The sequence below is a fragment of the Cygnus olor genome, chromosome 16 (assembly GCF_009769625.2).
Source record: "Cygnus olor isolate bCygOlo1 chromosome 16, bCygOlo1.pri.v2, whole genome shotgun sequence".
NCBI lineage: Eukaryota > Metazoa > Chordata > Aves > Anseriformes > Anatidae > Cygnus > Cygnus olor.
In genome coordinates, this window is record NC_049184.1 from 1,385,702 (window position 1) to 1,413,546 (window position 27,845).

General features: G+C 52.6%; 1 protein-coding gene across 2 annotated transcripts; it reads left to right on the top strand.

Annotated features, from left to right (window-relative positions):
• The first annotated feature begins 656 nt into the window (after positions 1-656).
• LOC121078827 (arf-GAP with SH3 domain, ANK repeat and PH domain-containing protein 2-like) lies at positions 657-26,676 on the top strand. Of its 2 annotated transcripts, XM_040575366.1 has the most exons (26): positions 657-851; positions 4,941-5,013; positions 5,271-5,416; positions 6,514-6,588; positions 8,852-8,901; positions 9,013-9,142; positions 9,621-9,706; positions 10,143-10,218; positions 11,593-11,679; positions 11,815-11,915; positions 13,087-13,156; positions 13,620-13,707; positions 14,121-14,169; positions 14,475-14,638; positions 14,774-14,907; positions 15,465-15,556; positions 17,391-17,568; positions 18,439-18,524; positions 18,863-18,978; positions 20,375-20,442; positions 20,907-21,014; positions 21,164-21,368; positions 22,001-22,177; positions 22,631-22,776; positions 23,648-23,770; positions 25,053-26,676. In XM_040575366.1, exons 1-26 carry the CDS (start codon positions 726-728, stop codon positions 25,125-25,127), a joined length of 2,829 nt encoding a protein of 942 aa, XP_040431300.1. In that variant the 5' UTR covers positions 657-725; the 3' UTR covers positions 25,128-26,676. The 2 variants fall into 2 exon arrangements, with proteins under 2 accessions (XP_040431300.1, XP_040431299.1); XM_040575365.1 differs by having other exon boundaries at positions 22,001-22,776.
• Positions 26,677-27,845: the final 1,169 nt, after the last annotated feature.

Consider the following 27,845-nt stretch of genomic DNA (forward strand, 5'->3'; position numbering starts at 1 on the left):
TGGGACATGGGGCAGTGTTTGCTCCAGGATGGCAAAGGGGAGGAAGAGGGAGCCCCCTCTTCCCATCCCTCAGGGACCCCCGGGCTGCAGGGGAGCAAGTGGGCTGTGAAGGACTCAGGGCATGCAGCACCCACCTGGGGCCCTGGGGTGTGACCACTGCTCCTAGCGCAGCATCACCCCAGCTTTCTGCAGGGGCTGTTGCATGGTTCATCGCCTTCACAAGTGCCACATGGTGCACCCCAAAATGCCCAGTGTATCACATCGATGTTTGTTGTGCCCCAGCAGGCGTGTTGCACCCCAGCAGTGCTCAGTGTGCCCCAGCAGCTGTGGTGCACCTCAGCAGTACCTGGTGCACCCCAGGACACCAATGCACACCAGCATGCCATGTGCACACCCCTAGGCAGCTCCTGGGCTCTTACAGCTGCCCTCAGCTGCACTCTCCACTGCACCACTAGGCTGTGGCTCCCTGTGACTTGAAATAAAGCATGTCTGTCTCAGCCTTCCTTCAGCTTAGGATTTGCAGCTGTGTCACTCCATGCATGTATGCATGCAATGAGCATGCATGCCTGTCTGGGCTGTGGGTGTGCAAGGCAAGGGGCACTCCCCTGCCCTTGCTGCTGGCAGCAGCATGACCCCATCCTCTGCCCTGTTCCCCTGCCTGGCCCCAGTGTGGCCTCAGCTCCCGCTAGCAGTTCCCTTTCCTGGCGCCGCCTCACTGCAGCACCATGGCGGCCCTCATCTCGGTGTGCGACTTCATGCAGCAGGTGCAGGAGGACCTCAGTTCGCCCACCACCTCCACCTTCACCAGTCACATGGGCCACTGCAAGGCCACTGCTAGCAGCCTGGAGGAGGTGAGCAGGGGATGGGGACCACAGTGGGGGCACCCCCAGGGGGTCTGGGGGTGGCTGGCCCCATGACGGTCCTGCAGGATCTGTGCACGTACAGGCATCACCGTGTCATTTGTCACCATGACCGGAGAGCAGTGTGAGTACCTCTGGGTGCCGGTGCATGTTGCAAAAGGCACAGAGCGAAGGCCTGGCAGAGGCTGGTGAGGGGCTGTGGTGGCCAGGGGACAGGCATGGGCCAGTGGGGACAAACGCAAAAGGGGTTGTGTGGGAAGGCTGTGTCTCATACCCAGCTCACACCGCTCCGTAAAGAGAAGACAGAGCACTTTAGTCAGACAAGTATCACCCTAAAAACAAAACAGAATTAAAGGAAGTTGTTGGGGTGGTGGGAGGGTTACCTCGCTTGTCCGAGGTTGAACTGTGCAATACACCAAGGTGGGACCTTCGGCAGCCAAATGCATTCAAAAAATCCATGGAGAAAGGGTCAGGGCTGGTGGCTGAGTGCAGCATCCAATGCAAAACTTACATGGGCCAAATGCCTTTGCTTCCAGACCCTGATATGCATTGGCAGGTGCTGGGCAGAAGGCGGAAGGGGCTGCTGGTGCGCAAGGGAGCGAGCAGCAGAGATCCATGCCTGGGGAGCCCAGGGAAGTGGTGGAGCTCCCTGTGTGGTCTGGAGGCCCCATGCCCCTTGGTGCCTCCTCCTGCTTGGTCTGATAAACGTGCTGGGACCAAATAAATAACATCACCACCACCTCACCTCTCTTGTTATTTTGTAGTTTAGGCAGATGAAGGGAAGGTGCCCAAGCTTTACCAGGGTCTGTCAGTGGATTGTGACCCCCTGCACTGTCCTGAAGTCCCCCAGTGCCTGGGGTCAGTTATCTTTGCAGACTTTGAATGGTTCTGCAACTCCATAGATCATTTTGTCAGTGGTGGTTACCAAGGCTTTTCTCTCAGCCCTCTGGAGGCCAGAATTTACTCAGAAGCCTTGGGCATGGGGCAATTTCCTTGTGTTGCTTAAGTTTCAACTGTTGCTCCATTATTCCTACCCAAAGCAAAGTTAAAACTTATGTCCATTAAAACAGAGCTGTTATGTCAGGAAGCTGTGGTTAGAGAGAAAGATGTACACTGCTGAAATTATCGCTGTCTGCAGAGTTCTTAGTTCAGGACTCATGACAGAGTGGGCAGAAAACACAAGGGCATGGCTCCCACTGCTGAGTGGCAACAAACCCTGGCAAGGCCTGCAGTAAAAGCAGCAAGGGCTGGTGTGAGCTGGGATATGAGGGGGACCATATTTCATCTTTGGCAACACAGCCCTGGAGGGCTGGACCAGGCAGGTGGCTAGGAGAACCTCCAAAAAGCGGAAAGCTGAAATAAGGCTTTGAAGTATGCCTGTGGCTGCCTCCTGGAGAGCCAGTGCTCCTCAGGGTCTTGTCAAGACCTAGGTCAGCCCTGGGACCAGAGAAGAGCACTGCTACATCCCTTACAAGGCCACATCCCCAAGCTGAAAAAGGAAATTTGGTACAATATTTTAGCTGCATCATGATGGTGCGCATGGCCAAAAGGTGATGTGAGTGCTCGGTCTCCATCCCAGGCTGGCTATCTTTGGAGACCAGTAAGTCCCACACGGGTTATAGACTCACAGGAGGTTGTCTTGTGAGTGTTAAAAGCCTATGACAAAGATCAGATTATGTGAACCGATGGTCCCTCTCAGCCTGGGACTTTCTGTGCTCTTGAAAGCCAGTGAGAAGGGAGCGGCATGCTGTGATAGAGCTGGAGCCACAGGATCCTTCTGGTCCTCGGTGTCACCTTGGAAAAGCAAAAATACCCATGCCTGTGACTCCTGCAATGCTTCAGCAAGCAGCTATTAATGAGGGTGTGGGAAAAGCAAATAGTCTTGGCGTGTGCAAACTGCCTTCAGCAGCTGAATGCTTGTAACCAGGAGCAGCACCAGTACGGGATAAAGCAGTAAGCGCAGCAAAAGCCCCCATTTGAGCAAGGAGACCCCTGGCATGGTGTGAGCTGAGCCTAGCAGTGGTGTGGGCAGTGGCATGCAGGAGTGCTGAGCTGCAGGAGAAGGATGGGTTTTCCACCGCCAGCTCTGGAGGCAGGTCCCCAAACGGGAAGTCATGCAGCTCAGCCCAGTGTGGAACTAGACCTGTGTCTTCAAGGCAAGCAAATTCAGGTGAAAATGCAGGCAGGCAGGGAAGCTTGGGGTTTCCTGCCTTGTGGTCAGCAACTGTACTCATACACACTTCAGACAGTGCATGATCTTTGGAGGCAGTCCTGCCTCTTGAAGCTGGGCTCATGGAGTGATGCAAGATGGAGGTGGCTGTTGGTGATGGACTTGGGGATGTCGTGTAGCTGTCTCACCCTGGAGCTGCTCCTCAGAAGCAGGGAAGCCTCTTGGACTGACAGCACCAGCCTAGCAGGCAGGGAATGGTCACAAAGGTGGGTATGGGTTACGGACCCAGGTTGCACCTTCAGGGTGGGGATTATCAGGAGAAAGGAAGAGGAAGGCCACAGATGTGGGAGATTTGAGCATTTCTGTGTGGAGAGCTGAATTTTGATAAAAGATGACACACAAATACAACCGGCATCACAAGAGACCTGGGCAGGCTCCTGGGACATTCTGGAAGGGAGGCAGCCATCCTGGTCAAGATGGCTGCCAGCAGCAGAGAGGAATGAGGGAGAAAGAGGCTCTGGAGGCCGTTGGACAGGTTGGAGATCAGGGTTTCAGTGGCAGCTGGCTCCAAAATGCTCACTCCCTGTGCCACATACAAGGCCAGGTGAGGAACAGAAGAGGCCAAGACCAACCGGGCCTAAAAATCTGCTGCAGCGTTGAAGAGGTGAGAGATATCTGGAACTGAGAAAGCCACCCCATTGGAATTTCTGCAAGGGAGACAGACTTCATCTAGGCAAAAGGTCTTCAACTCAAGAAGGGTGAGGAGATGCTTTTGAGTTAGAGAATGGATGTCTGCAGTGGAGATGGGTTTAGCCTGAGCTCGTCCTCCTTGGATATTTGTTTGTCTTCTGGAAAGATATGTAGGACAGCAGACCCTCTTGTCCTAACCTCACTCTGCCACATGGCCCACACTGAGATGTGCCTGTGCACAGCTCCTGCTGTGAGGGCTGTGGCTGGTTAGTGAGATGAATGCAGTGACTCAGACAACTGCAGGGAGCTGTGGCTGAGGAAGGGACTGTCCCAGCCCTGTGGTGGCACTGACAATAACCATGCTTTCAAGTTGAATGTGTTAGTCCTTGAGGTCCCAGATTATCCTGAAGTGCTTTTCCAAACATGGGGATATGAGTGGCTCCAACAGCCCTATCAAAGGATTTGTCAGACACTTCAGGTGCTTTATCCTTACACTGCTTTTCTGACCTTGGCTCACTGAGATCTCTTTGAAGCACAACACTGGATTCCCTGAGTTGTAATGTTTGGTATGAACATGGCACTGCTGGCTCCAGAGGCATCTTGCACTGATAGCCCCAGAAACCTCCATTTGAGGATTTGGCCTGAAAACTCAGTCCTAAACACATCTGGGCGAGAGGATGCTAAGGGTTGCGGGTGGCAGCTTATTCCCAGGGAGCAAAATATCTGCTAACTTCTAACTTGGGGTCTGTGTCCATAATTCAAGTTCTCAACATCCCTGCTTAGCTGCACTGAGTTCAGGAAAAAATACAGGAAGATAACTTTCCAGCTTAATGCTCTCTGGATACCTGAAAGTTTATGCTGAAATCCCTCAGATGACATGGTCTTTACTGTGCTGACCCGTACAGAGCCTGACTCACATCCTCTTCTGCTACAAGGGCATGGCTTGGTTGATGTGGTGCACACCAGAGGACAAAGCCAGTGGTGGTACCCAGCCCCTCCTGCTGTTAAACAGTCCTTTTTCTAAAATATTTTCTGATTCTCTCTTAGTGATTCTTTCACTCACTGGTATTTAAGATACTCATGGATTACTACCACTAGACCATCACCTACCTGCAGGCGGGACAGTCAGGCCTGGGGATGCTGAGGCTTGGGCTGAACTCTGTGGATTACAGAAATGTGTGTATGGATGCAGTCAGTGACCATAACTTCTGCATTTCTAGGCCTTGGATGCAGACCGAGCTGTGCTGCAGAAGATGAGGAAAGCAGCCAAGGCGGAACACAGCTGTGGACAAGGTCAGGGCAGAACAGAGGCTGGGGAGGGGGAAGCTGCAATGGGTGGCCAGGGGGAGTCCTTGCTACAGGCTGGGTTGTCTGCAGCAGAGAATACGGGTCCCATGGGTTCCTATAGCTGGGTGGTGGGTGTGCGGGGCAGCAGGAGGCAGTTGGAGCTGGCTGTGGTGCTTGAGCAGAGCTGGGCATGGTGGCTTCTGGCAGGGAGTGTATCCTGACCTTCCACCTGCACTCACTGTAGACCATCCGTGTTTTCCCAGATCTCATCAACCACCTGGAAGCCCACATTGCTGCCCAGGAGAAGTTCTCGGCCAACTACCAGCTGGAGGGTGAGGAGCAGCTGGCCAATGCCTTCAGCACCTTCGCAGCCTTCTCCCAGGAGCTGCTGACCGCTGTCAGGAGCCTGGTAGGCAGCTCTGTTCCCTGTGTGACCATCGAGCAGGGCCCTTGGCTTGCTGGGGTATGGGGGTGGGGGGATCCCCAGGGAGAGTCTCTGGTCCATAGCCTTGAGGCCCAAACTCATCCCTTTCCTAGACCAAGGCAGGAGCCCATGGTGAGCAGCGGTTGCAGAGCTGGTGATGCAGCCTGCATGGCCAGGACTCTTGGTGCTGACCTCAGGCTGATCAGAAGAGGCGAGCTTATAGTGGCCTTGTCAGAGCCAGGTGGGCTGCAGCATGTGGAGGATGGGTGTCCTCACCAGGCACATGATGCCAGCAGGGAAAGGGGTATACCCAGGAATCCTGCCCTTGTGCCTAAGGCAGGCTCTAGTGGCTTTGGAGGGTGCCGTGTGAAGCCTTGCCAAGGAGCCAGCCCCTGCACCAGTTTTCAGAGGCTCACTATGAGTTGGGGTACCTCTCAAGCTCTTCAGAAACAGCTACAAGAGTTTTCAGGAGACAGAAAGCTCTGTTGTGGACACATTTGCCTAAACTTGGCCTTTCCCTTGTGCTGAAATGACACGGTTGGGATTAGCAAGGAGCTGGGAGAGCCTTGGGGATCACAGAAGTGCTGGCTGCAAGGGTGCTCTGGATGTTTCCAGTACAGTGTCCTGCATGAAGCCATGCTCTCCCCAGCACTGGCTTAGGCTGGCTGTGCATTTTTTCTAGCTTGGTAATTTCCAAGGGTGGAGGCTTTTAGCTGGCTATTTTCCAAAGTGGTTCCTTATGTGCGCTCACAAGCAGATGTTGAAGCAAAATGTGTCCAGTGACACCTGCTGGTGACCTGGCTACAGGTGTCAGCAAGGATGTGGGGCATCTGGGAAGAGGGACAGTTTGCAAATAGGTCTTAGGTCCCCAGATGCTTTTCCTGGCTTTGGGTTTTCCCTGTCCTTGTTCATTGTTAGCAAAAACGACTCTGCCTTATGCAAGGCTAGGAGCTGAACATTTCCAGGCACAGAGCTGGGGGCTGCACCCACAGCTGGATCAGCTTACTGTTTCCAGGAGCTCCCATGCTATCCTGACTGGCTTGGGCAGTGTCAGCTGCATGATCTCTCTCTTTTCTTTCCAGTTGCAGAGTTTGTACCACAACATTAACTTTTCCCTGGAGTCGTTAATAAAGGGCGACATGAAAGAGCTCAAAGGGGTAAGCAGAGGCTGAAGGAGCTGCTCGGCAGTGGGGCTGTTGAACAAGGGGGCAGAGCAGGTACCAGCCATGGGGGCTTGCCCCTGGTCCGTGTCCTGCCCTCTGTCAGGGAGACGTGTTGCAAGGGCAGGGCTGCCTGCACCTCATGTGCTGCATCCTGCTCCCTCCTGAGGCCGGGCCTCACACCAGAGTCAGGCTGGTGGCACCTCTGAGCTGGGACCTCTGCAGGCACACAGCTGAATCCTGAGGAGTCTGGAGGTACTCGCTATGCAAAGACAACTGAAGCTATTTTGCACCAAATATTTTTATCTTCCCTTCCGTCAGGGCACAGATCCCCCCCTAACCTCCTGGTGAGGTCCTTGCAGCCCCGCATGGCTCCTGCACTGCCATGTGTGAGCACACATGTGTTTGTGTGAACCTGACTGTGCATGTGTGTATCTAACAGCTGCACGTACATGTCAGGAACTGCAGAGTAGCAGGTGCTAAAGTGAACATGGAATTTCTGCAGCATACAGATACCAGAGAGCTTCTCAGTGCTCATCAATGTAGATTTTAGGAAAAGCATCAAACTCGTATTTAATTTTTGCTTTTCTTTCAACCAATGGGAAGGTCGTCATGGACCTTGGTAAGTTTGCGTGCATATTTCTACCACAAAGTCCCTGTGACTGTACTTAGGCTGTCACCCCTGCATGACTGTCCCTGCAAACATGGTATATATTTGAAATGGTAAAGCAATTAATCATCAGCTAACATACACACAAGATTGCTAGGATTTAATGAGGAACTAGGGTAAGCATGAATGCATTCAGCTCTACGATGAGGCCCCCATGCTGGCTGGGCAGACCAGCTCAGGAGGAGCAGGGGCAGTGCTGCTGTTCCCTGTAGCAGATCCATGCTATTGCTCCAGTGCCATCTTCCACCGCACCTGCGAATACTCTGACAAGCATCCCATGTTTTCTTCTCCATATTTTTTCCTTTTTTTTTTCTCTCTAATTACCAAATATTGAAACAAACCTTTAGGCATCCCATTGGGAGCTAGTGCTCTACAGGAGCATCAAAATGGAAGGAGAGAGCAAATTCTGGAACTTCTAGCATGTAGTATGATAAAAGAATACAAAATGTGAAGGAAAAAAGTCTGATATTTATGATATTTACATTAAGGACAATAACAAGAAGGCATTAGAAACCCAGAAAATCAGAGAGAGAGGAATAAAAACAGCTGCCTGCAAGAAGTCATGATTAAGCTGAAGGCATTTTTAATGCGAACCAACAGGAATCACATCCTGACCTGAATCTGTTTGACATTTTCATTAGAATGGAGACAAACACAAGATCTGCCCTTATAAGGTTCTGCCTTGACATAAAGAAATTTCTCCTTGAGGGACAGAGAAGCCTTGGGACAAGAAGCCAGAGAGGACGTGGGGTCTCTGTCCCTGGGAGTTTTCAACAAACACCTGGACAAAGCCTAATTCAGTGGTGCCCCAGCCTGGAGCAGGAGGCTGGGCTGGAGACCTCCAGAAGTCCCCCCTCCAACCTGGGGGCCTTACCCAGGGGATTTACCCCGTCTTTCTGTGAGACAGAGGTCTGCAGAGCAGTAAGCAGTGAGAAAAGAGCAGAGTGTGGCATAAAGGCATTTAATGACAAACACGGTTGTATATAGCAAGATAGTAAAATCACATGAAGTCAGATGAGAAACAGATCATGAATGGCCTTGTAGCAGCAAGACTAATTCACTATTGAATGAGTACCCAAGGAAGAATCAGAGTCTGACAATGTTGCCGGCTTTAGGTGGGTTTCTGATGTCTTTCTGAGAGGTGTTTTAGTTAAACATAATGTTCTGGATTCAAAGGCTGAGAATCTGGTTGCTACTTTCTGGCTTGTGTGCATGTTAGCAATTCCTTCTGCCCTTAAAAATGTGAGTCTGCAAAAGGTTTCATACCTAGGTACTGCTGTGCACAGCCCTATGTGATGCACGTGTGTGTGATGTATGTTTTGGAGGCTACGCGTCTGTGTATTTGCATGCGTATTTGTGTGGGTGCAAGCACATGCCTGTGAGTGACCTGCACTGGTGAGTGCACTTGTTCACTGCACATGTAGCAGAGGTGAGGACACCTTCCTGGGGAGGGACAGTCCTGTGGACAGCCATGTCTTGGGTCTGTGGGGCCTTATTGCCAGGGTGACCTTGTGGGAATGCAGTATGCTCAGGGTGAGGAAGGGTCTGTCCTGATCATAGTCATCAAACAGTACCATTGGCTATTCCTAGGAGTTCAAGAAGCCCTTTGAGAAGGCCTGCAAAGACTATGAGAGCAAACTGTAAGTTGTCAGGCTTCCTTGCCCTGAGATGTGGACCTGGAGGCTTGTTTTTGGCTGCTTTCACCAGAGAGCAGTCAGACAGAGCCTTTCAGGTGTCTCTCTTTCCTTGAGCACGAGGATCGAGAAAGAGAAGCGTGAGCTGGCAAAGCAGCATGGCATGGTGCGGAGTGAGGTGAGCAGCGGGGAGATTGCTGAGGAGATGGAGAAGGAGCGCAGGACCTTCCAGTTAAACATGTGTGAGGTAAGGACAGGGATAGGGCAGGTGGGAGCAGCTGGGGCATGGCACGGACCCCACAAGTCTGTCTGGCTCCTCCCTGCCCTAGTTCTTTGTGGTCTGCCCACATGGTCCCTCAGTTGGAGAGCTGCCTGGGTTGCAGTAGGCTCAAGCCAACCTTGGATAGGGGCTAATCAAGGAGTTTAGATGAAGCATGAGTCTATATTAACCTGGCAGTAGGGATACAACTGCACCCACTACGGGTCCATCGCTCTCCTGGACAGATCAGAGCACTCATGTTTATTGTCCCTGCCTGCCACCAACTTCTCACCCCAGAAAAGCCACATGAGCTGCTCCCATCAGGGCCTGACCACCAGGAAGAGCCACAACACACTGCTCTTCACTGGTATTGGGGGGGGGGGGGGGGATGGGGCATAAAGAAAAGCATGTGAAAGGCATTTCTCTCTAAGCTACACCTTCAGTCGCTGTGTCCTTTTCCCTTCAGTATCTAATCAAAGTGAATGAGATCAAAACCAAGAAAGGGATCGACTTGCTGCAAAACCACATCAAGCACTGCAGCTCACAGTTCAAGTAAGATGACTGTCAACCTGCCTTCACTCCCCTTCACTCCAGAAGTGCTGGTTTTAGAGGGAATCTGGGAGGTGGTTTAATTTGCAGGACCTAGAGGTCTTGCAGTTGACTTGGCCTATTCTCTAACATGCCAAAAATCCTCTTCTCCTGGAGGTGGTGGAGACAAGGATCTCAATGGTGTGTGTCTACTCTCTTTAGTCTGACATACTTCATATGACAATATAGGACAGACAGCAGGCAACTTTCACTGAAATCTGGGATGTGAAGAAGACAGTGCTGAGCACTCTCCCTGAATTTAACTGCTTCAAAGTATATTTAATAAGAAAGCTTTTTTTTGACAATGAAACAAAAGCTTGGGAGAGCCCAGTGCTGGCTTTACAGCCAGCACTAAGAGCAGGATTTCAGACTGAGCTCTTACATTAGCCTCTCCTCTCAGTTTTTTCCAGGAATGTTTAACTGCAACAGCAAAACTGAAGAATTTTACAGAGAAGCTCATCCCAGAGCTGCAGAGTGTGAGTATTCATTTGAGGTTGGATGCATCAAAGGGGGCGCAGGCTGGACAGCGGGGATGTCTGCCCCAGGGCCTCCTCTTCCTTTGCAAAAGCAGATCTGGGGACTTTCTCATCTGTCGTCATTTCCTGAGCCTGTAATGTGTAATGTGACCCTTTGAGGGGAAATGCAGCCATCACTGGGAGTGGGAAAGTTTTGGTGTCATACCCCAGGGCACAGAATAATATTAAGAAGAAACAGAACTGGATACCAGAGGCACTGACGTATTCAACTGTCATAGCTGCTCTTCAGGCTTTCAGGTTTCTCATTTGTGCTCCTGGCTTTCCTGCCCATTGCTACTAACTGAAGCTCGTCATGCTCTTCGTTGGGGGCTTTGTCTTGCTGGAGAGAAATTCTCACAGGGCTGTGTAAGCCTTGTGACCTTTAGCTTTTGACTTCGGGCTCTGGCAGTCATACATGGCCAGGAGACAGGGAGAGGTTTTTCAAAATGGCAAAGCCTATGGTGGGATTTCAGAGCCTGAACACTGCTGGTACCAAGTCCCTCAAGTGCTGCAGAAGGTTTATGTTAGCATTTCTAGACCTGAGATCTAGTTTGCCTTGCTCCTCCTTTTCCAAACCTCCTCATAAGTCATGATTTGCGTGGGCCTGGGATATGATCCTCACCCACAGACTGTGACAGTGTTATTTGTAGTCATTTCCCTGATCCTGTAGTGCTGCTCTCCTCTGGGCAACTGCCATTTTGTTTGAAGCCATCTGCTCTAGGGGAATTATCTTGCTTGTTCTATAATGTAATAATTCATATTGAAATTAAAATTCATTATTTAAATAACAAAAAGAGAGGACATGCCACCCTGGAGCGAGGTAACTGAGCACAGCAAACAGCATCTTCTGGGTCCTTCATGCAGACCAAACATCAGGCTCCATTTCAGGGCCATAGTCCTGTACCAAGATCCCTGGTGGAAATGAACTTTTTGATGGCTTGGTGACTTTTTAATTACTGACACTACCAAACTGGAGGAAGAAAAAAAAAACAAACAAACCCTACAGCGTCCTTCAAGCTGTTGGTTGTTTTTGCACCATGGAGAGCTTCAGACTGTTGTTTTCTCAGAAAATAACACGGTAGCTAAAGTGCAGATTGCTCTTGCCGTGGTCCCTTGTTGCCTGGGGACGTGCCTGCTCCCTCACAGAAGTTTCTGTTGAAGAGCTTCATGCACAGGCACCACAGCATTGCAGGGGAGGTGCGGCCACCTCCCACCTCAGGAATGGGGCTCGCAATGGACCTGGGGAAGTGACGGGGGCTGAGGTGTGCAGGGCAGGGGCACGGGGCTCTCCTCCTCCTCCTGTGTGAGCTCTCGCTGTGTTTTGGTACCCTGCAGCTGAAGACCAGGCAGGACGAGGAGAAGAAGCAGCTGTGTGCCCTTCGGGATCAGCTGAAGGCAGCGTTGCAGCTGGAGCAGAAGGAGGTAAAGCCAGATCCTTCTTCCCAGGGGAACACCCTCACAGGGCGCCGGTTACCCTGTCACTCCTTCCCTCCCGCCCGAAGCAGCCCCAGCTGCCTTCTGGTGTCACCCCAGCTGCTATTCCTCTCCTTCTGCCAGGACACTGGGAGCAAGCAAGCAGTGTACAACATGCACCAGCTGCAAGGGAACAAGCAGTACGGCACGGAGAAGACAGGGACCCTCTTTAAGAAAAGCGATGGGTGAGTTGGGATTCAGCGTGTCCCTTACGGTTGTACTTTGGTCCTCTGTGGCCAGCACAGGGCTCACCCAGCCCAACCTCCTCTTCTGGAGTGGTAGCAAGGGCAGAGGAGCAGGACAAGCTGCATGAAGGTGTGCTTGGCGCTGTCCCAGTCTCCCGCAGCTTTCTACACAGGGCTGCAGGCAGCTAGTGTCCATCCCATGGCCCTCAGGGCATTTCTCTCATGTGAAACTACCTAGTGCCCTCTGAAGCTCCTCATGGATGGGATGAGGACTTATACGCAAGCTGGGTGAAGTTTTCTACTCTTTCACATGCCTGCCTCCCAGCCCTGACATGTCCTTCGCTTTTCCAACCCTCTGACCCCACAGATCAGTACTGGGCTCAGCTTTCTGCATGAGATTTAGGGGAAGGAACACAAATGAGGTGTGGCTTACCAGCAGCGCAGATCAATGCCACCTTGGAGGTGGCATCAAGGGCCACAGGAGAAAGACAGCAGGGAACTGAGGTTCCCCTTGTGCTGCTTCAGACCCATCCTGTGCCCATGCCCAGGAGTCAGATCATGAGCTCCACTGTCATTGAAGAGAGGAGCTTCAACCGGTGTATGGGAGCCTGAGGGGTGGGAATCACAGGGGACATGCACTGGGAGATGAGCAGTCCTGGGAAGGGTCTTGAATGGTCCTAGAAAAACCTGAAACCGGACAGAAAATAATGAACTGAAGCTCAGGAGTCCACTTCACTGCAGGTTGAAGTTCAGTCTCTCCCCCTTTTTGGGTGTATCTCCTCCATCCTTCTCCCATTTATAGTCTTGGAGGTGTTAGGAGCAGCTTGGAGGTAATGGTCCTGGCTGTTTGCTGGGGACACATGCAAAGGTCTGCGTGCTCTGTAGCAGGACCTGCTGCTCCAAGCAATGCTCTGTGTCCACATTGCCTCTGCCGCAGCTGTTACCCATCTGTACAAGCCTGTTCTTGTGCCATATGATGGGCCCTTCTCAGTTCAAAGCAGACCAAGAATGACAGACTCTGTGGCAGTATGGACAGGATGGCTGATGAGAGCCATGTCCCCACGCTGTCCCTTGCACAGCTCTTATGCTCACCAGCACTCCTGCATGGCATGATCTGCTCCTCTGCCTGGTGGGTTTGTGTCCTCTCATCCCACCCTCTGCTTATTTCCAGGCTGAGAAAAGTCTGGCAGAAGAGGAAATGCACCATCAGGAATGGTTACCTGACCATCTCTCACAGCATGGTAGGAACTGGTTCTTCCACCCTGCTCTGCTCCTGCCTGGGAGCTGCCCCTGCCCCTGCTGGGTCAGCTGAGCCCCTGCTGCCCACCACTCCAGTGGCTTCTGGGGACCCAGCAGAGCCCTCGTGCCTGGCACTTGCACTGCTTGTCTGCCCTGCCGAAGCAGACTTCCCACTGAGATTTGAGTCCCTGTGACCCAAGGGACAAACGTGGGAGGCCCTCACTTGCCAGTGTGCGTGGAGGGAGTGAGCCTGAGGACCAGGCACCCCCCAGGCTGTTGGGACCAGGCTGTTGGGAAAGAAAAGGTCCACTTTGCTGCTTCTTGCATTACTCCTGAAAGCAGAGTCAAGGATGAAGTGCTGGGGGCAAGGCAGGTCCATGGCTCTGGAGCCAGGTGGCGATTGCCACTGCTGGGCCACCACCATTTGATGCCATGAGGCCTGAGTCTTCCTTGTTCTACTCATAGCCCAACCGCCCGCCAGCCAAGTTGAACCTACTGACCTGCCAGGTGAAGCCGAATGTGGATGACAGGAAATGCTTTGATCTGGTTTCACGTGAGTGCTGGCGCCTGTCCCATGGCTCCTCCAGAAAGTGCCCGGAGGGTGGTGGTGCTTTGGGTTCAGAGAGTGAGTGCAGGCAGGGAGGAAGTGAAGCTCTCAGCTTTGGGTCAGCTTGGGAAGTTGTGGTGGGGGGCAGCTGTGCTCAGAGGCAGCAAAGAACACATGGGACATGAGACGGGCATTGCAGCAGTGTGTGTGTGTGTGTGTGTGGACCGCGAGAGCACAGTTCCCATGCAGCATCTTAGCCAACACCAGCATCCCTCTATCCCAACATGGGAGCAGGTCCCTTTGCTGGGGGAGCATCATGGAAGGGCCAGGTGGGAAGGAGGTGGCTGTCACCCCACTGAGCCTGGTGGGCAGGATGGGTGAGCGCAGTGCCCAGAGAAGCACGGCTCTGTGTGTTTCAGACAACCGCACGTATCGCTTCCTGGCGGAGGATGAGCAGGACTGTGTCGCGTAAGTACCGCCAGCAAAGAGCAGCTCAGTGGCAAACAAAAAATGCTTGTCCGTCTGCCGATGGGGAGCCAGCTCTTCAGCTAATTAAACAGATCACTGCTGCCCTTGTTTGATGCCCTTCCCATCCTTGCTGTGTCCTGATTGCTTTGGGGGCTGGCAGCGAGTGGGTCATGGGGCTACACAAAGTTTTCTGGCACCATTTTTCTGCTGGAGTCCTGTGCAGAAACTTTGTGCTTGGTGGCTCCATGCAGAGCCAGGCTCTCCCCTGCGGGGCCCCACTCCTAAGCCACTTTCTGCCCACGCAGCTGGGTGTCTGTCCTCAGCAACAGCAAGGAGGAGGCGCTGAACGTGGCCTTCAGCAAGGTGCAGGGCGGAGGGGAGAGCAGCAGGGAGGAGCTGACCCGGGCCATCATCAAGGAGGTCAGAGGCATGCCTGGGAACAGGGAGTGCTGTGACTGCTCAGCACCAGGTGAGAGCCAGCTGTTTGCCTTCCCTCCATGCTTCAGCATCTCTCTGCTGCTGGTCCTGCTGTGCAGCTTGTGCCATAGGCAGTGGGGATGAGAGGCAGGAGATGGGCATGAACCCAGCAGTGTTGTCTCTGCAGATCCCACCTGGCTCTCCATTAACTTGGGCATCCTGATCTGCATTGAGTGCTCTGGGATTCACAGAGAGATGGGTGTGCATGTCTCCCGCATCCAGTCACTGTCTCTGGACAAGCTGGCAACCTCTGAATTGCTGGTAGGATGCTGCTGGTGTGCTCTGTCCACTGGCCTTCTCATTCTTCTGCTGTGGTCTTTCTGAAACCAACTTAACTCTGTGGGGTTTTCCCCCCTCTTAAGCTGGCCCATACCAAGCTGTAATGCCTGGAGTTTCATGGTTACTGTGGTGGGAACTGTTATCTTCAAGAAGAAGAGGATAGTGTCACTTCGCTGGTCCTGGGTCACCCATCTCCCCTAGCTTTGTCCCATGGTGCAGGGCAGGACCAAGCCCAAATTGGGATAGAGCAGTGTGGGGTGGACAGGGGCTGGAGGCTTTGCATGGTGCCATTTTAGTTTTGGGACCATTGCATGCTCAGATCCAAGCCTAGGGCTCAGCTCTGTGGTTGTACTGCTGGAGCTGGGAGATATCAACAGTAGAGTCAGGACAGAGCCTCTGGCTGTTGGACACAAACATCTCCACACCCCTTGACATCCCCCATACCTGGCCAGCATCTCAGCCCCAAGCTTCCTCTCCTGCTGCCACACGTGTAGTGCTGCTGCATGTCCCACGTCATCTCTAGCTGGGCTGTTTTGCAGCTGGCAAGGAACATCAGCAACGCTGGCTTCAATGACATCATGGAAGCGAATCTTTCCAGCTTCTCCGCCAAGCCTGTGGTGCACAGTGACATGTGAGTTGCTCTGCAGGAGCTGGTATATGTGGGCATGTTCTGTGGTCCTGCTTGCTCCCTGCAGTGACCAGGCACGTAGCACCGCCTGATCTCCTCCCCAGACTGTAACTTCTCTTTAGAAGCAATTTCATCAAGCCCAGCAGGAAAGGTTTGATAAAAGAGAGTGGAGGAGTGAGGAAGAGCCAGAAGGATAAAAGTCAGGATTGAGGAGACAAAGCTGGAAAGGGAAAGGCAAGAAGAGAAACCAAAAGTGGAGCTGCCAAGCAGGACAGCTCTGTGGCTGTGCACATCTGTAGGGAGGATGGCCCTCCCACCCCAGGTGGGAGGGTGGAGTGGGACAGGGGACAGTGACTTACCTGGTGCAGTGCGGTTCTTCACATCCAGTAGCTGGGACCCAGCATCAGTGGGCTCAGTGTAGTCACCAACCAAGGGAGGAGAGATGGTGAGAAAATGAATGGTCGGCATCATGATGTGCGTGGCCAAGTTACTTGTGATAGAAGTGCAGAGAGACGCAAACCTGGTCAGACTTCCAGTCTGCAATAGGTGCCTGTGTCTTTCACTGAGGTGGTGGGGTTGTATCTGTCCTTGTGTTTGCTGTGGATGCAGGCCACAAAAATCTTCTTCTGAGCCTTTTCTATGGTAACGTAGAGGTAGCAGAGTTGCCTGTCCTCCTGATTCTGCATGGTTAGAAGAAGGATATTTGGCTTGAAGGGACCTGAACTGGTTTGTTAAAGGAGAAGGGGAAGGCACATCATTCCTCCTGGGCCTTTTGCACCAGGGCTGCAGGAGTGATCGAGACAGGAGAGCAGCAAGAGGCCATAATTCACACTTGGCAGAGAGCAGAGCTGGTAGCTGTAGGTACCCTCAGGAGACATGAGCTCAGTCCCCTGTCCTTCAGCCTCGAATGCCCCAGCTTTTAGGAGAGGACAGGGGAGAGCTCAGGTGGTGGCTGGTTCCAGCAGTAGCTGAGGGCTTCTCCAGGGCTTAGTGCCGCAAATCTGAGCTTCAGCAGAGCTCTTGGGGGAAAGCCATAGCTGGGGTTATCAGGGCTGAGGGGACTTTCAGGAGGGTGGAGAGGCAGACCAGGCACAATCCAGGTCCATTCCAGGTGTGTAAGGCCCAACTAGGGCACTTTTTAGACAGCATGGATCTACACTGCAGTAAATAGATGAGCAAGAATTGGGCACTTGGCTGGCAGAGAGCAGGGAGAACCAGAAAATGCAACTGCGAGAGTAGGGTCAGGGTTGCCAGGTCCAGCATTGGACTTGGCTGCTAAGAAAACAAACTGTATGCAGTAATAATAATTTAGCCCTTCTGTGATCACCTTTTCTGTTGGGAGTGCTCCAGTGCCCCTGGGTCACACCTGCTGCCCCCCAGATCCTCTGGCTGGTCACTGCTTCTGCTGCTCGTGCACCTTCCATCTGGACAGCTTGCTTGGCCAGTCCTCCTCCAGAAGCCATTCCCAATCCTTGGGTACTCTTTCCCAGTTCACATCTGGTGCTTCCCCAGCACCTCATTGTCAGGGAGCTGAGCCCAGTGCAGAGCTCTTCTCTGCTTGGAGAAGAGGCGATAGAGGGGTCTGGAAGTGGTGAGTGCCCGGGAGAGTGGGAGGTGAACTGATGCTTCCCTGTCCCTCCCAGCAAGACCTCAGATCATTGGAGGAAGGTGGTGGGAGCCCTGCTAAAAGCAAGGACAGGAAAGGTGCTACATTGCCTGGCAGATCTGCAGGAGAAAGAGGGAGAGCAGCTGGAGCAGCAGGAGAGGAGGGAACGCCCCTGGATGCTCATGGGGTCACCCCAGGGCTCCTAACTCTCACTTGGCTGGTCTCTGCCAGGGCCTTTCGGAAAAATTTCATCATTTCCAAGTATGTTGAGAAGAAATATGCCAAGAGGAGCCCTGCTGCTCAGTGCCCAAGCCTCCCAGAAGCCGTCAAGAATAAGGACATATTTTCTTTACTCCAAGCTTATGCAGAGAACACGGATTTGAGCGAGCCTGTGCAGGCACCTCTGCAGGTATGGCACCTGGTGGATGGCACCATCATCAGAGGAACAAGACAAGGGACATCCACAAGGGGCTCCTACAGGCAGCTGTGCAAGCTGGGGCTGCAGGGAGCCTGAGCCCTTGGAGCAGACCCAAGTAGCTTCTACCCACAGAAGGCAGTGGGATGTTTTGGGGGTGTTTGGAAATGTTTTGTCAGGTTCTTTGCCAAAAGAACCCGCAGAGTGAGGAACACCATGGCAGAGGGGGGTTTTCTCAGTTGCTGTGCCATCTCCTTTCCCAGCAAGGACACCGGTGGGTGTTCTCCCAAGTATAACTGAAGGAGCAAAATGCTGCCATGAACAAGAATGGGATGTCTTAGGACAAACTGGCAGGCAAGGAGCAGCTCCACAGGGAGCAGCTGTTATGCACCCTGAAACCATGACCTCGATGAAGGTCTGCTGCTGGCCTGGGGGAAAAAAAGTTACCTTTGGTTGCTGTTTCTAAATGTGAAAAGGGATGGATTCTTCATGAAGAAGAATAGATTCTTCATGAAGCCAACACAAATATATAATAAAGGTGCCAGGTAAAGGGCAGATGTTAAGAAAATGAGTAGCTAAGCCTCTGAGAAAAATGAGCAAGCTGCACAGAGGACAAAGAAAAGGTGAGAATGTGATTAGAAAAACCTTTCTGGAGAAACATGGCTCTATGGCTCCACACGTTTACTCAGTTCACATGAGCCTTGGTGGGCATGGCTCCAAAGAGAGACAAGTAAAACCTGTTTCTGTTCACCTGTCAGGGATTTTAATTGTTTAAAGAACAGTTCTTGAAGGACAGAGCTCTTCTCTGGGATGCCAGCGTTGGCAGACCCATCCTGTTTTTTGCTGTTTCTGTCTTGGTTACAGGAACCTGGGGAGACCATTCTCCACCTGGCAGTGCTGTTGTCTGACCAAACCTCATTGCATATCGTCGATTTTCTTGTCCAGAACAGGTAAGCTCAAGACACCCAGTCAGCTTGTCATGACTAAGCCAGTGCTAGTGAAAGGTGCAAGACTCATGGGCTTCTCCAAAATGCTCCCAAGGAAGAGAAGAAGCACCAGGGAAGGCCTCCCAGCAAATGTGCCATGGGGTGGACTTGGGGTAACCATCCCTAGATCAGAGGGGCCTTACCTTCCCTCATGTCCTCTGGGTTGAGGTGCAACAGTGGCGGTGACCGCCTCTTCTCAAGCACTTTCCAGGAGACCTGGGAAGAACGATATGTAGGCCAGCATGTGGCTGGGGCCAGCAGCTCTCCTCAGATTTGCTGACAATATCCACCTTTTGCTGCAGCGGGAGCCTAGAAAAGCAGACTGTGGTGGGGAACACACCACTTCACTACTGCTGCACTCACAACAAACCCGAGTGTCTCAAACTGCTGCTGAAGGCCAAAGCCAGGATTGCCATCGGTGAGTGGCCATGGGATCCCTAAGTCTTCTAACTCTTCTCTGCAAATACCACCCTGACCTTGCTGGAGTGCTCAACAGGGCTAGTCTGAGGCTGGGGAGATTTGGGAGAGGCCAGTTAGTGATGGTGTTGTGGGTACCCTGCCCACAGGCACTTAGCTTTCATTTTCAGAGCCAACCCTGCAATGCTGGAGAGCAGGTAGGAGGGCTGCCAAAACGCAGGTGCCCTGGAGCCCAGGTCACAGGTCCTGTCATTTATAGTGCCTATGAATGGCCTCTTCACAACACAGAAGTGAACTTTAAAGCTGGGATCCTGGGTGACATGGGAGGTCACAAATGTTTTTACCATCTGGTACCAGCTGAGTGGGTGGGTGCGCTGAGCCATGCTTCCTGGGCACTCCTGAGATGTGCCCATTTCCCACAGGGGCAGAGAGACCACCATGATGGGGTAGTAGGACATGGGTGTGTGTCTCTGCAGTCACACAGTGGTTTGGCAGCCAAATTTCTCACTGCCTCAGCCAAGGAAAAAGCACAGGTGCCTGACCCATCTTCACTGACTCTCTAGGTACCTGAAGCAGCCGGTGCAGACTCTGCTACTGGTCTGGGGGTGCTCCTTGGTCCCTTAGGGTGCAGAACCCTTGCCCTTCCCCTTCTCCAGGTTTTCCATAGCTGCCCACCCCTTCTCAGCCAGCCCCATGCCACAGCTCCACAGAGAGGGGCCTAAAATGAAACTGAAGTAAAATGGTTGTCAACGTTTGCACTCATACCCACACTCAGGCATGGTGTTTCCTGGTGGCCTGTCCATCCAGCAGGCATGAGGACACACAAACCAGGTCTGCCCAAAGCTTCCTGCAAGTGACTCAGAGGACAAGGGGTGCCAAATATGGAGTCTTCCTTGGACTGCTGGCTGTGGGACTTTGGTTTTGTAGCCCTTTTGATCACTGCTCTGGCAGTGACTGTGCTCTTCTGTCCCTCTATCATGTCCCATCTCCGTAAACCATCAGAATTTACTCACAGTCCTTTCTCTCCATCTGTGTGTCTCATTGCTCCTTCCCTCTTCTTCTTCCCATCACCATCCGTTAATGGCTTGAGTCTTTGTTTCAGTCTGGGTTTAGGCTGTCCCTTCTCTTCAGATGATTTTCCCTGTACTTGTTTGTCACCAGAAACAGCATGTAGATGTGATGGGATCTGAAGGATCTGTTGATCTTGGTGCCATCAGCACCTCACTCAGCCCCTCTAAGGGTCTCTTCCTGCTTCTGGGGCTCCTGAACTGGACATGTCCTCTCCTCCTTCCCCCGTGACTGTAACATTTCTGCTGGAAGTCTCCACAGGCTCCCTGCATGCAGCACTGCCCTTCACTTCCCTGAAAAAGGTTCAAGGTTGCCCTTTCTCCCCACAGCTAACAAAGCAGGAGAGACAGCCCTGGACATTGCCCGGAGGACAAGACATCCCCAGTGTGAATTGCTGGTAGGACATGGTGTCTCAGCCCCTGGTTTTGGGGCACATGCTGGCGGCAGAGCATGGCTGGGAAAGACACTGCATGGATGCTTGGTGCAGGGCCACCCACATCCTTCAGCATCTCCACTGCTGGTGTGGGACACAGAGGAGGGTGCCAAGGGGTCTGGCAAGTGCTGGCACTGCTGGTGAGGGGTCCCTCAGGGCTGGGCAGTTTCGGACAGGCCAGGCAGTGGGACCTGAAGCTGTACCAAGCCATATGGGGTGAGAGCATCTCCTTGGCAAGTCCAAGCCCTGCTTTGGCCATGTCCCAACATGTATGTTTGGAGACCTTTGCAAAATCCCCAGCCTGCTGGATGGGAAGCACCACTCACAGCTTGCAGTTGTTTTCTGGATAATCAAAGTGTCAGTCAGGGATGGGGCTGGTGTGGCAGGGCAGGGCTGCTGGGTCCTCAAGGGACTCCTCATTGCCCCAGCTGTTGCAGGCCCAGAACAACCAGTTCAACCCGCGCGTCGATGTAGAGTATGAGTGGTGGCTGGGCCAAGACGACGTGTATGAAAGTGATGAAGACCTGGATGAGAAGGTGAGGCCCCTCCATGGGCCTGAAACTCTGGAGGACTCGAGTCTATGCATGCCACCACAGGCCCTGCTCCCACCACACTGGAGCGGGTGCTCCTGTACTGGCCGATCACCCTTGCCACATGCACTAACTTATGAATATCTGTTTCCCAGCTGGGTCTTGTGAAGAGGGGGTTTTCCCATCCCCAGAGCTGCTGCCACTCCCCTGCCACTGCCTCCAGGCCGGAAGCAGCAGGGACAGTGCCCCAGGGGAGGTGGCTGGACATCTACGCCCTGCCAGACACCCACCTCCATAGCCTGGACATGCCACCAGCACTCTCCTACCTGCCTTCCTTCCCACCTCAGCGGGCAAAGTCAGGTGAGATCCTGTGTAGGGTGGTGGGGTGAGCTGCTGGAGCCCATGCAGCCTGGTTCTATCAGCAAAAGGTGGGACCCTAATGAGGTGTGAGGGGCTGTCTAGTGCCATAGGATGCCCTTCTATCCTTTTCTCCTTGAGGAAGGAAGGCTGGCTTGTGCTGGCTGGTTTTCCCTAGCACTGAGCCCCACTTTGAGGAACAGCACGGTGTATTCTTACCCGTGGTGCGTTCCTGAGTGCTGCTGCTGTTGGGAAAGGCAGAGATGAAAATATTTAGAGACACAGCTGGGAAGAAAAAGCTGCCAGTAGAAACATTAGCATTGCAGTTCTGCTCCTTAGTAAGATGGGATCCTGCTGCCCTTGCCCATTCTTTCCATGGTGTGTCCCAGCTCTGAGAGCTGGAGCTCCCCAGTTCCTCAAGCTGTCCTACTTTCTGGGAGACTTGCCAAGTCCTGCCTGACCTCCCCTCCATCTGTCCAAACTGTGGCTCCAACCTCACAAATTTCTCAAGTCAGACCTGCAAGCAGAGAAATGACTATTCCTGTCGATGCATTTGTGCAAATTTTCCCCCAGAGCTTTGCTCCCAGGAGCTCTGCTTGCTGCTGACCCATGATCTGTTCTTACTCCCTTTTTAGCTCCTGAGGGATCATGTCCTCATCTTCTTACCAGCTCATCCAACTTTGCTGAGGACACACGAACCAGGAGGAGCCCCCCGCTGTCTCTCAGCATCAAGCACAAGCGTACATCCTCAGAGCCAGCTCCTTGGGTCCCACTTAGCCCTGAGAAACCAAGTCTTGCCACCCTGGCTTCGGGTAATGAACAGACCATCCCAGGAGGGGCAAGAACAGGCCATGCCATGGGGATTGGCCATGCTGGTGGGCCTGTGGCCCAGCACCTGCTAGATCAGACTGGTCATGGCTTGTTGAGCCAGGGTAGCTTGGGGGCACATTGGAGCTGCACGGCCCAGCTCCCACCACTGCCGGCTCTGCCTGTTGATGCTTTTCCTCACCCCAGACTCCACTCTAAGTCTTTCTGCTTCCTAACCACATCCTCTTCCCCTGCTGCCCCTCTTAACCCCAGACCCAGATCCTGTTTCCCTTCCTGCTTTCAATCTCAGCCGGCTGGGGCACTTTTTGCTCACGCTGTGACAAGGAGCAGGACTGTGCTGCACGGTGTTGCCCAACAGTGGTGGTTGCTGTTGTCAACAGGTGTTGTCCACCTGTGTTTAAAGGTGGGAGGATGTGACCACCCTGCTTGTGTTGTAGGTGCCCTGAAGGCCATGGACTGCCTCTACACGCCTGTTCCCAGCAAAGCTGAACAGCCTGGCCCACACCAATCCCTCCAAGAGTCAGAGCCATGTTGTGGACATCCCCCACATGTCCCACCTCCTCTTCCTCGGAGGAGCAGTTTGGTAGGTGGTCATGGGCCAGGATCAGCTTAGCTCAGCTCCCAGGTCTGTCCGCGTTTATCACCTCTGGTTTTGAAGTGAGCTGGAGCTGGTCCCAGCAGCCTCTCCTCCCAGCACCTCTACTGTGCCTCCCTGGCTTTGACATCTCCCCAACAGATGCTAGGAATTATGTGCATGGGAATGGCAGGTCTCTCCCAATGCACACTTGGACCCACGGAGATTGCTGATATTTACTGCTAACCAAAATCCGCATGATGCTCCAGTGCCTTTTGAGAAAAGCCTTGTTTGTGAATTCAGGTTGTTGGCAGATCATGGTGCACTTCTGGACAAGGACAAGGGTTCCATGTCCACCCTGGCCCAGCCTCTGTGCCCCAGGGGACACCCTTCTCCCCAGCCCTTTCATTAGGGGGACCTTGCTTGGGTTGCTTGGGCTTGGGTTGTGCTGAGCAGCACCCCTGCCTCCTTGCACAGAGCTGCTCTGGGAACCGGGGCCCCAAACAGTGTGTCCACCAGTGCCACAGTCCCAGAGAAGAGGAGCAGGTGCCTCTGGACAGATGCCCAAGCAGAAAGAAGCCTCTTCTGGAGCTCTGTCCCATCCAAACTCCCAGCATGTGCTTGGCCACCTCTGCCCTCCCTCCTTCAGTAAACTTCCCCATCTCTTGAGCTCACTTCTCACACATCTTTGCTGGGGGAGGGTGGGGTAGGATCATAGAGTCATAGAATATCCTGAGTTGGAAGGGACCCACAAGAGTCCTCGAGTCCAACTTCTGGACTCGATCAAGGAGTAAGGCACTAAATTTATTTTACTTGTGTGTGGCAAAGGTGATGGCACAAGGTATGGAGGAAGCCTGACAATGCTCTCTCCTGCTTGCAGAACAAGCTGCTGCTCCGCAGGGTCCGCGCTCTTTATGACTGCAATGCTGACCGGGAAGATGAGCTGACCTTCCGCACAGGCGAGATCATTGTGGTGTCTGAAAAGGAGGACAGCAACTGGTGGGTGAGTGAACGCCATGTGTGCTGAACGGCATTGGGATGCGCACAATTCCCCTCTTCATCCATCTCTTGCCTCTGTCCCAGGACTGTCACACCAGTTATCATTTCCTGCTTTGCTTCTTTCTCTCCATTTTCCATCTTTTCCTTGACACCTGGGCAACCTACTCTGAGATCCCTGCATCCTCACATCCTGCATGGACCTCACACCTCTAGTCTGCTCTGCTGCTGGGACAGGTGCCAGCATGTTCCCCTCCCTCTCCTCATGGCCTGGTCGGTCCCCTCACCCTGCAGCAGCTTCCTCGCCCCCCCGCATCCCTAGCCAGCCACCCTCTGTGTGGGCATCAGAGGCTGCTCTCCTATGGGCTGCTGTTGGCCCACTCCAAGGCAGGCAGGTCCTCAGCCCTGATGTGAGGAGAGCATAGGAAGTCTTGCCCAATATCAGGTTGGCTGGTATCACCAAAACAGGACTTCCTTGCCAGCTGTGGTGGCTTCTGCAGCCTCAGCAGAGCCAAAAGGATCCTGTTGTGTCACAAGTTTCTTGCATACCTGGGGGTTTGTAATCCTGCAAACCATGAGCTATTTGCCCTTGCTGGCAGCAGCATGGTTCCTCCAGGGCAGGGAGTAGGGTTGGACATGGGTGTAAATGCACACCTCACTTACCCCCTGGGGACTTAAGCAGCAAGCAGTGATTACAGTTGTGGTTTCCTGATCCTTCAAACAATTGCAAACAGCAATTACAGCACTTTAGGAGAAGCAAATTCAAAGGCTTCATTGTTTGTAGCTAATAACTGATAACCCTCATTTAAAAATGACACCTAATTTCTAACCCAAATGTGTCCAAATTCTCCATTCCACCATCAAATATATTTTTATATTGGAGAAGAGCTCTTTCTCCCAGACGTTGATCTGGGTAAGTATTTACAGGCAGTAGTCAAACCTCCTCTTGAGATTCTGCTCCATAAACTATGTAGAAAACTCTTCTGCTCCCTTCTGTAACATCACATTTCACAATTTATACATATTCCATCTGTTTCCATATCTTTCTGTTGCACAGGTGTCTCCTATGCCAGGCTCAGCCCCCCCAGTGCCGCATGGAGACACAGCCTCAGTCCCTCCTCCTGCGCGATGGTTCTCTCTGTTCATTCTTCCTTTTCTCCAACCAGCCACAGCCTCCTGCAGAGCACTGTGTTCGGGCAGTGGGGGAAGAGTGATAGGCCCAGTTTCTTATTCCCCTGAGCACCCCTGTGCCTGTGCTCACACCTCCTTTTTTTCCTTTCTCCTTGCAGAAAGGCTGGATTGAAGGACAGCCTCACAGGCGAGGTGTCTTCCCTGCTTCCTTTGTTCATGTGCTCAACGAATAGGAGCCACTTCGATTCAGGAGGGAAGATCTGATAAGCCGCTTGAAATGCGACCCTCCCCCAGCACTCACCTGTGCCTCTGGTCCCAGCATCGCCTCTCCTCCCACAGCCAGCCTGCCCCAGAGCACCACCTGGCCAACAGCGCTGGGGCCCCAGAGCCCCCAGCGTGCCACAGTTTGAGCAGCCTTTGGGGCTGAGGTGCAGGCAGTGGGCACGGAACAGGACACTGTGCTTTCCCCAAGTGTGGAGAAATTGCCTAAAGTAACTAGGAAAATTAAACTAATATTCACATTTTAAAGAAGATGTACAGCATTGAAGAAGCTTCCAGGGAATGTAGCTGCACTACCTAAGCGTTCCCTAGGCCTCCAACCTTAGATGCTATTGCACTGGGGAAACCTGGCGCGCTGACTCTAAGGAACAGTAGGGAGCGTAGAGCGGAGTGGAGACACTGTGGCTAGGCTCTGTGACCAGGTGGGGACCCGACTGCTCTTGTGCACACTGAGACCGGTAAACTGCACATTTGCTACCCTGAGCCAATGACCTGTCATATTTTTGACAAAATGCTGTACTCTAGTGCACTTTTGCTCATTATAATATCATTATAATACCAAAACACACCTCCGTCTCAAAAGCTACCCACCTCCAAGGTGCAACCACCCCTCATTGAGCACGCACTCTGAATTTCTCGTAGCCTATACCTTTAAATGAAAGTGAGAAAACTTTTTACCAATCATAACCAAGATATGCTTGAATAGAGTCACTCAAGCTCCACCTAAAAGAAAATAATATAAATTGGCTTAAGAGAAAGGGGATGTTAGGGAAGATACCATCACGAAGGATACCTTCTGACTTCTGGGATCAGTCGATGGGCTGAGCCTCTCTTCCCCTCCATTGGGATGCCATGGGGTAAGATTTGAACACTTGGTTATACCAGGTGTCTCTGCAGAAACATAGAAATCTCTATAGAGCCTTTGTGCCTTTTAACGCATTAATAGCCAGGCTGTGTACCTGTGTATTTCACGCATGCTAGCTTGCTTTTGCAGACAGTGAATTTATCGCTGGCAATCCAAAGAACCTGTGTACCTGTTGCTGTAATAAATTGCAATTAATCGCATTGTTCCTAGCCATGATAGTTCTCATTGAACGCGACTAGAGTGAGGGTGTGCTATGTTATCTGTGAGCATAATAGTTCAATACCCTGAATCTGACCGAACCCATAACAGTTAATCAGCTATGCCCCTTAACGTGACACTGCCTGTCCCGTGCGCTGACCGCTGTAATGGAAACAATGGTGCTGCAGGGCCATGCTGCTGCCCTGCAGAGCTATTGGGCTGCGAGCAGAGCTGTGCTGCTGAGCAAACCCTGGATAGTGGCTTTGGCTGAGGATGGGGCATGGCAGGAACCTTAGAAATTCAAATGAGCTCAGTGGAGCCAGCAGCACTGAGCATTTGTGCTGTCCTCACTGCTTGCACTGGGTTGAGACAGGGAACAAGAAAAAGGATGTTGATTCTGTAGGTCTTAGCTAGCACAATTGTATGTTAACAACCCCAAAGATAAGGGAATAAAAGACTGTATGCATAGATAATAGGACCAGCAAGACCTGGCTTGACTGCTGAAGTCTGTCAAAGAAAGGAAAGGTCAGAAGTTTAGCAGCGAGGAAGACTTCTGGCCTTCAAAAAAAGACCACCAGAGTACGCCGGACGACCACCCAAGGGCTCCAGTACACATGTGAAGAGGGGCGAGAACCTATGTTAATGATTCTTTGATGATCTGATGAATATGCAAGAGACTTACAGGAAATAAAATGAATATGTATATATCCCACAAATATAAGCACACTACCAGTACGGTGCAGTAATAAAGAATACCTGCTTAATAACTTTGATAATTGAGTTTTCACTGTGTCAGGGTTTCACTGTTGGTGCTCTGGAAAACCTGCTCTGTGTCAGCTCAGGGCAAGGCTTCAGCAGCGCCTGGCTGCAGGAGTGATGAAGAGGCCCTGTGAGCCTGCTGCCAATAAATACTAGCACTTCAGTGCTCTGTTTTGTGCAGGGCTGTTCTGGTTTAGGTTTCTATCTCCTTCCCCTTTGCCAGTCCCCCTCAGGCATCAAACCTCCTCATGGGCAGCAGAGCAAAGCAGAGCTGACCTCCCCTTGAGTGAAATCGGAAACAGTTCAGATTGCATGGCTTTTCTCCATGGGCTAGCTTTTTCCAGTTGCCAAGGCACATTTTGCAGCCTTCCTTACTCCTTCCTGAGCCCAAATCCTGTCCAGGTGACCTAAAGAAACCAGCTGATGAGGCACCGGGTGCACAAGGCTGTCAAGACCTCTGTGTTTTCAGCAGCGGATGAACCATCCCAGCATAACCTGCAGGGTGCAGGACGGCAAGTCCATGCCAGGCATCTTCTCCTGCCTCCAGAGGTGTGATTTTATACTGAATTGCCTGATTCGGGCCCTGGGAAAGCAGTCAGGGCTCCCAGCTCGGGCATGACCTGTGGCTGCAGCTGTGCCAGGAGGCCGGAGAGGGAGCACTGCTGAGGTGCAGCCACAGCCCCCAGCTGACGCCACCATTTGCTGTGAGGCTCCGGGCTCCCCGGCCACTTCCTCTTCCTGCAGCGGCCATCGCAGCCTGCATTGAGTGCTGCTGAGTGTGGCAGTGTCGCCTCTGCTCAACTGCGCTCAGAGGCACCTCCTCCAAAATGAGAGGGCCAGGTGACAGGGG

Coding starts and splice junctions, on each gene's coding strand:
- LOC121078827 (XM_040575365.1), top strand. CDS start 726: ATGGCGGCCCTCATCTCGGTGTGCGACTTCATGCAGCAGGTGCAGGAG. Junction 8,902..9,012: donor AAAGACTATGAGAGCAAACT/GTAAGTTGTCAG, acceptor TCTTTCCTTGAG/CACGAGGATCGAGAAAGAGA. Junction 10,219..11,592: donor TCATCCCAGAGCTGCAGAGT/GTGAGTATTCAT, acceptor GGTACCCTGCAG/CTGAAGACCAGGCAGGACGA.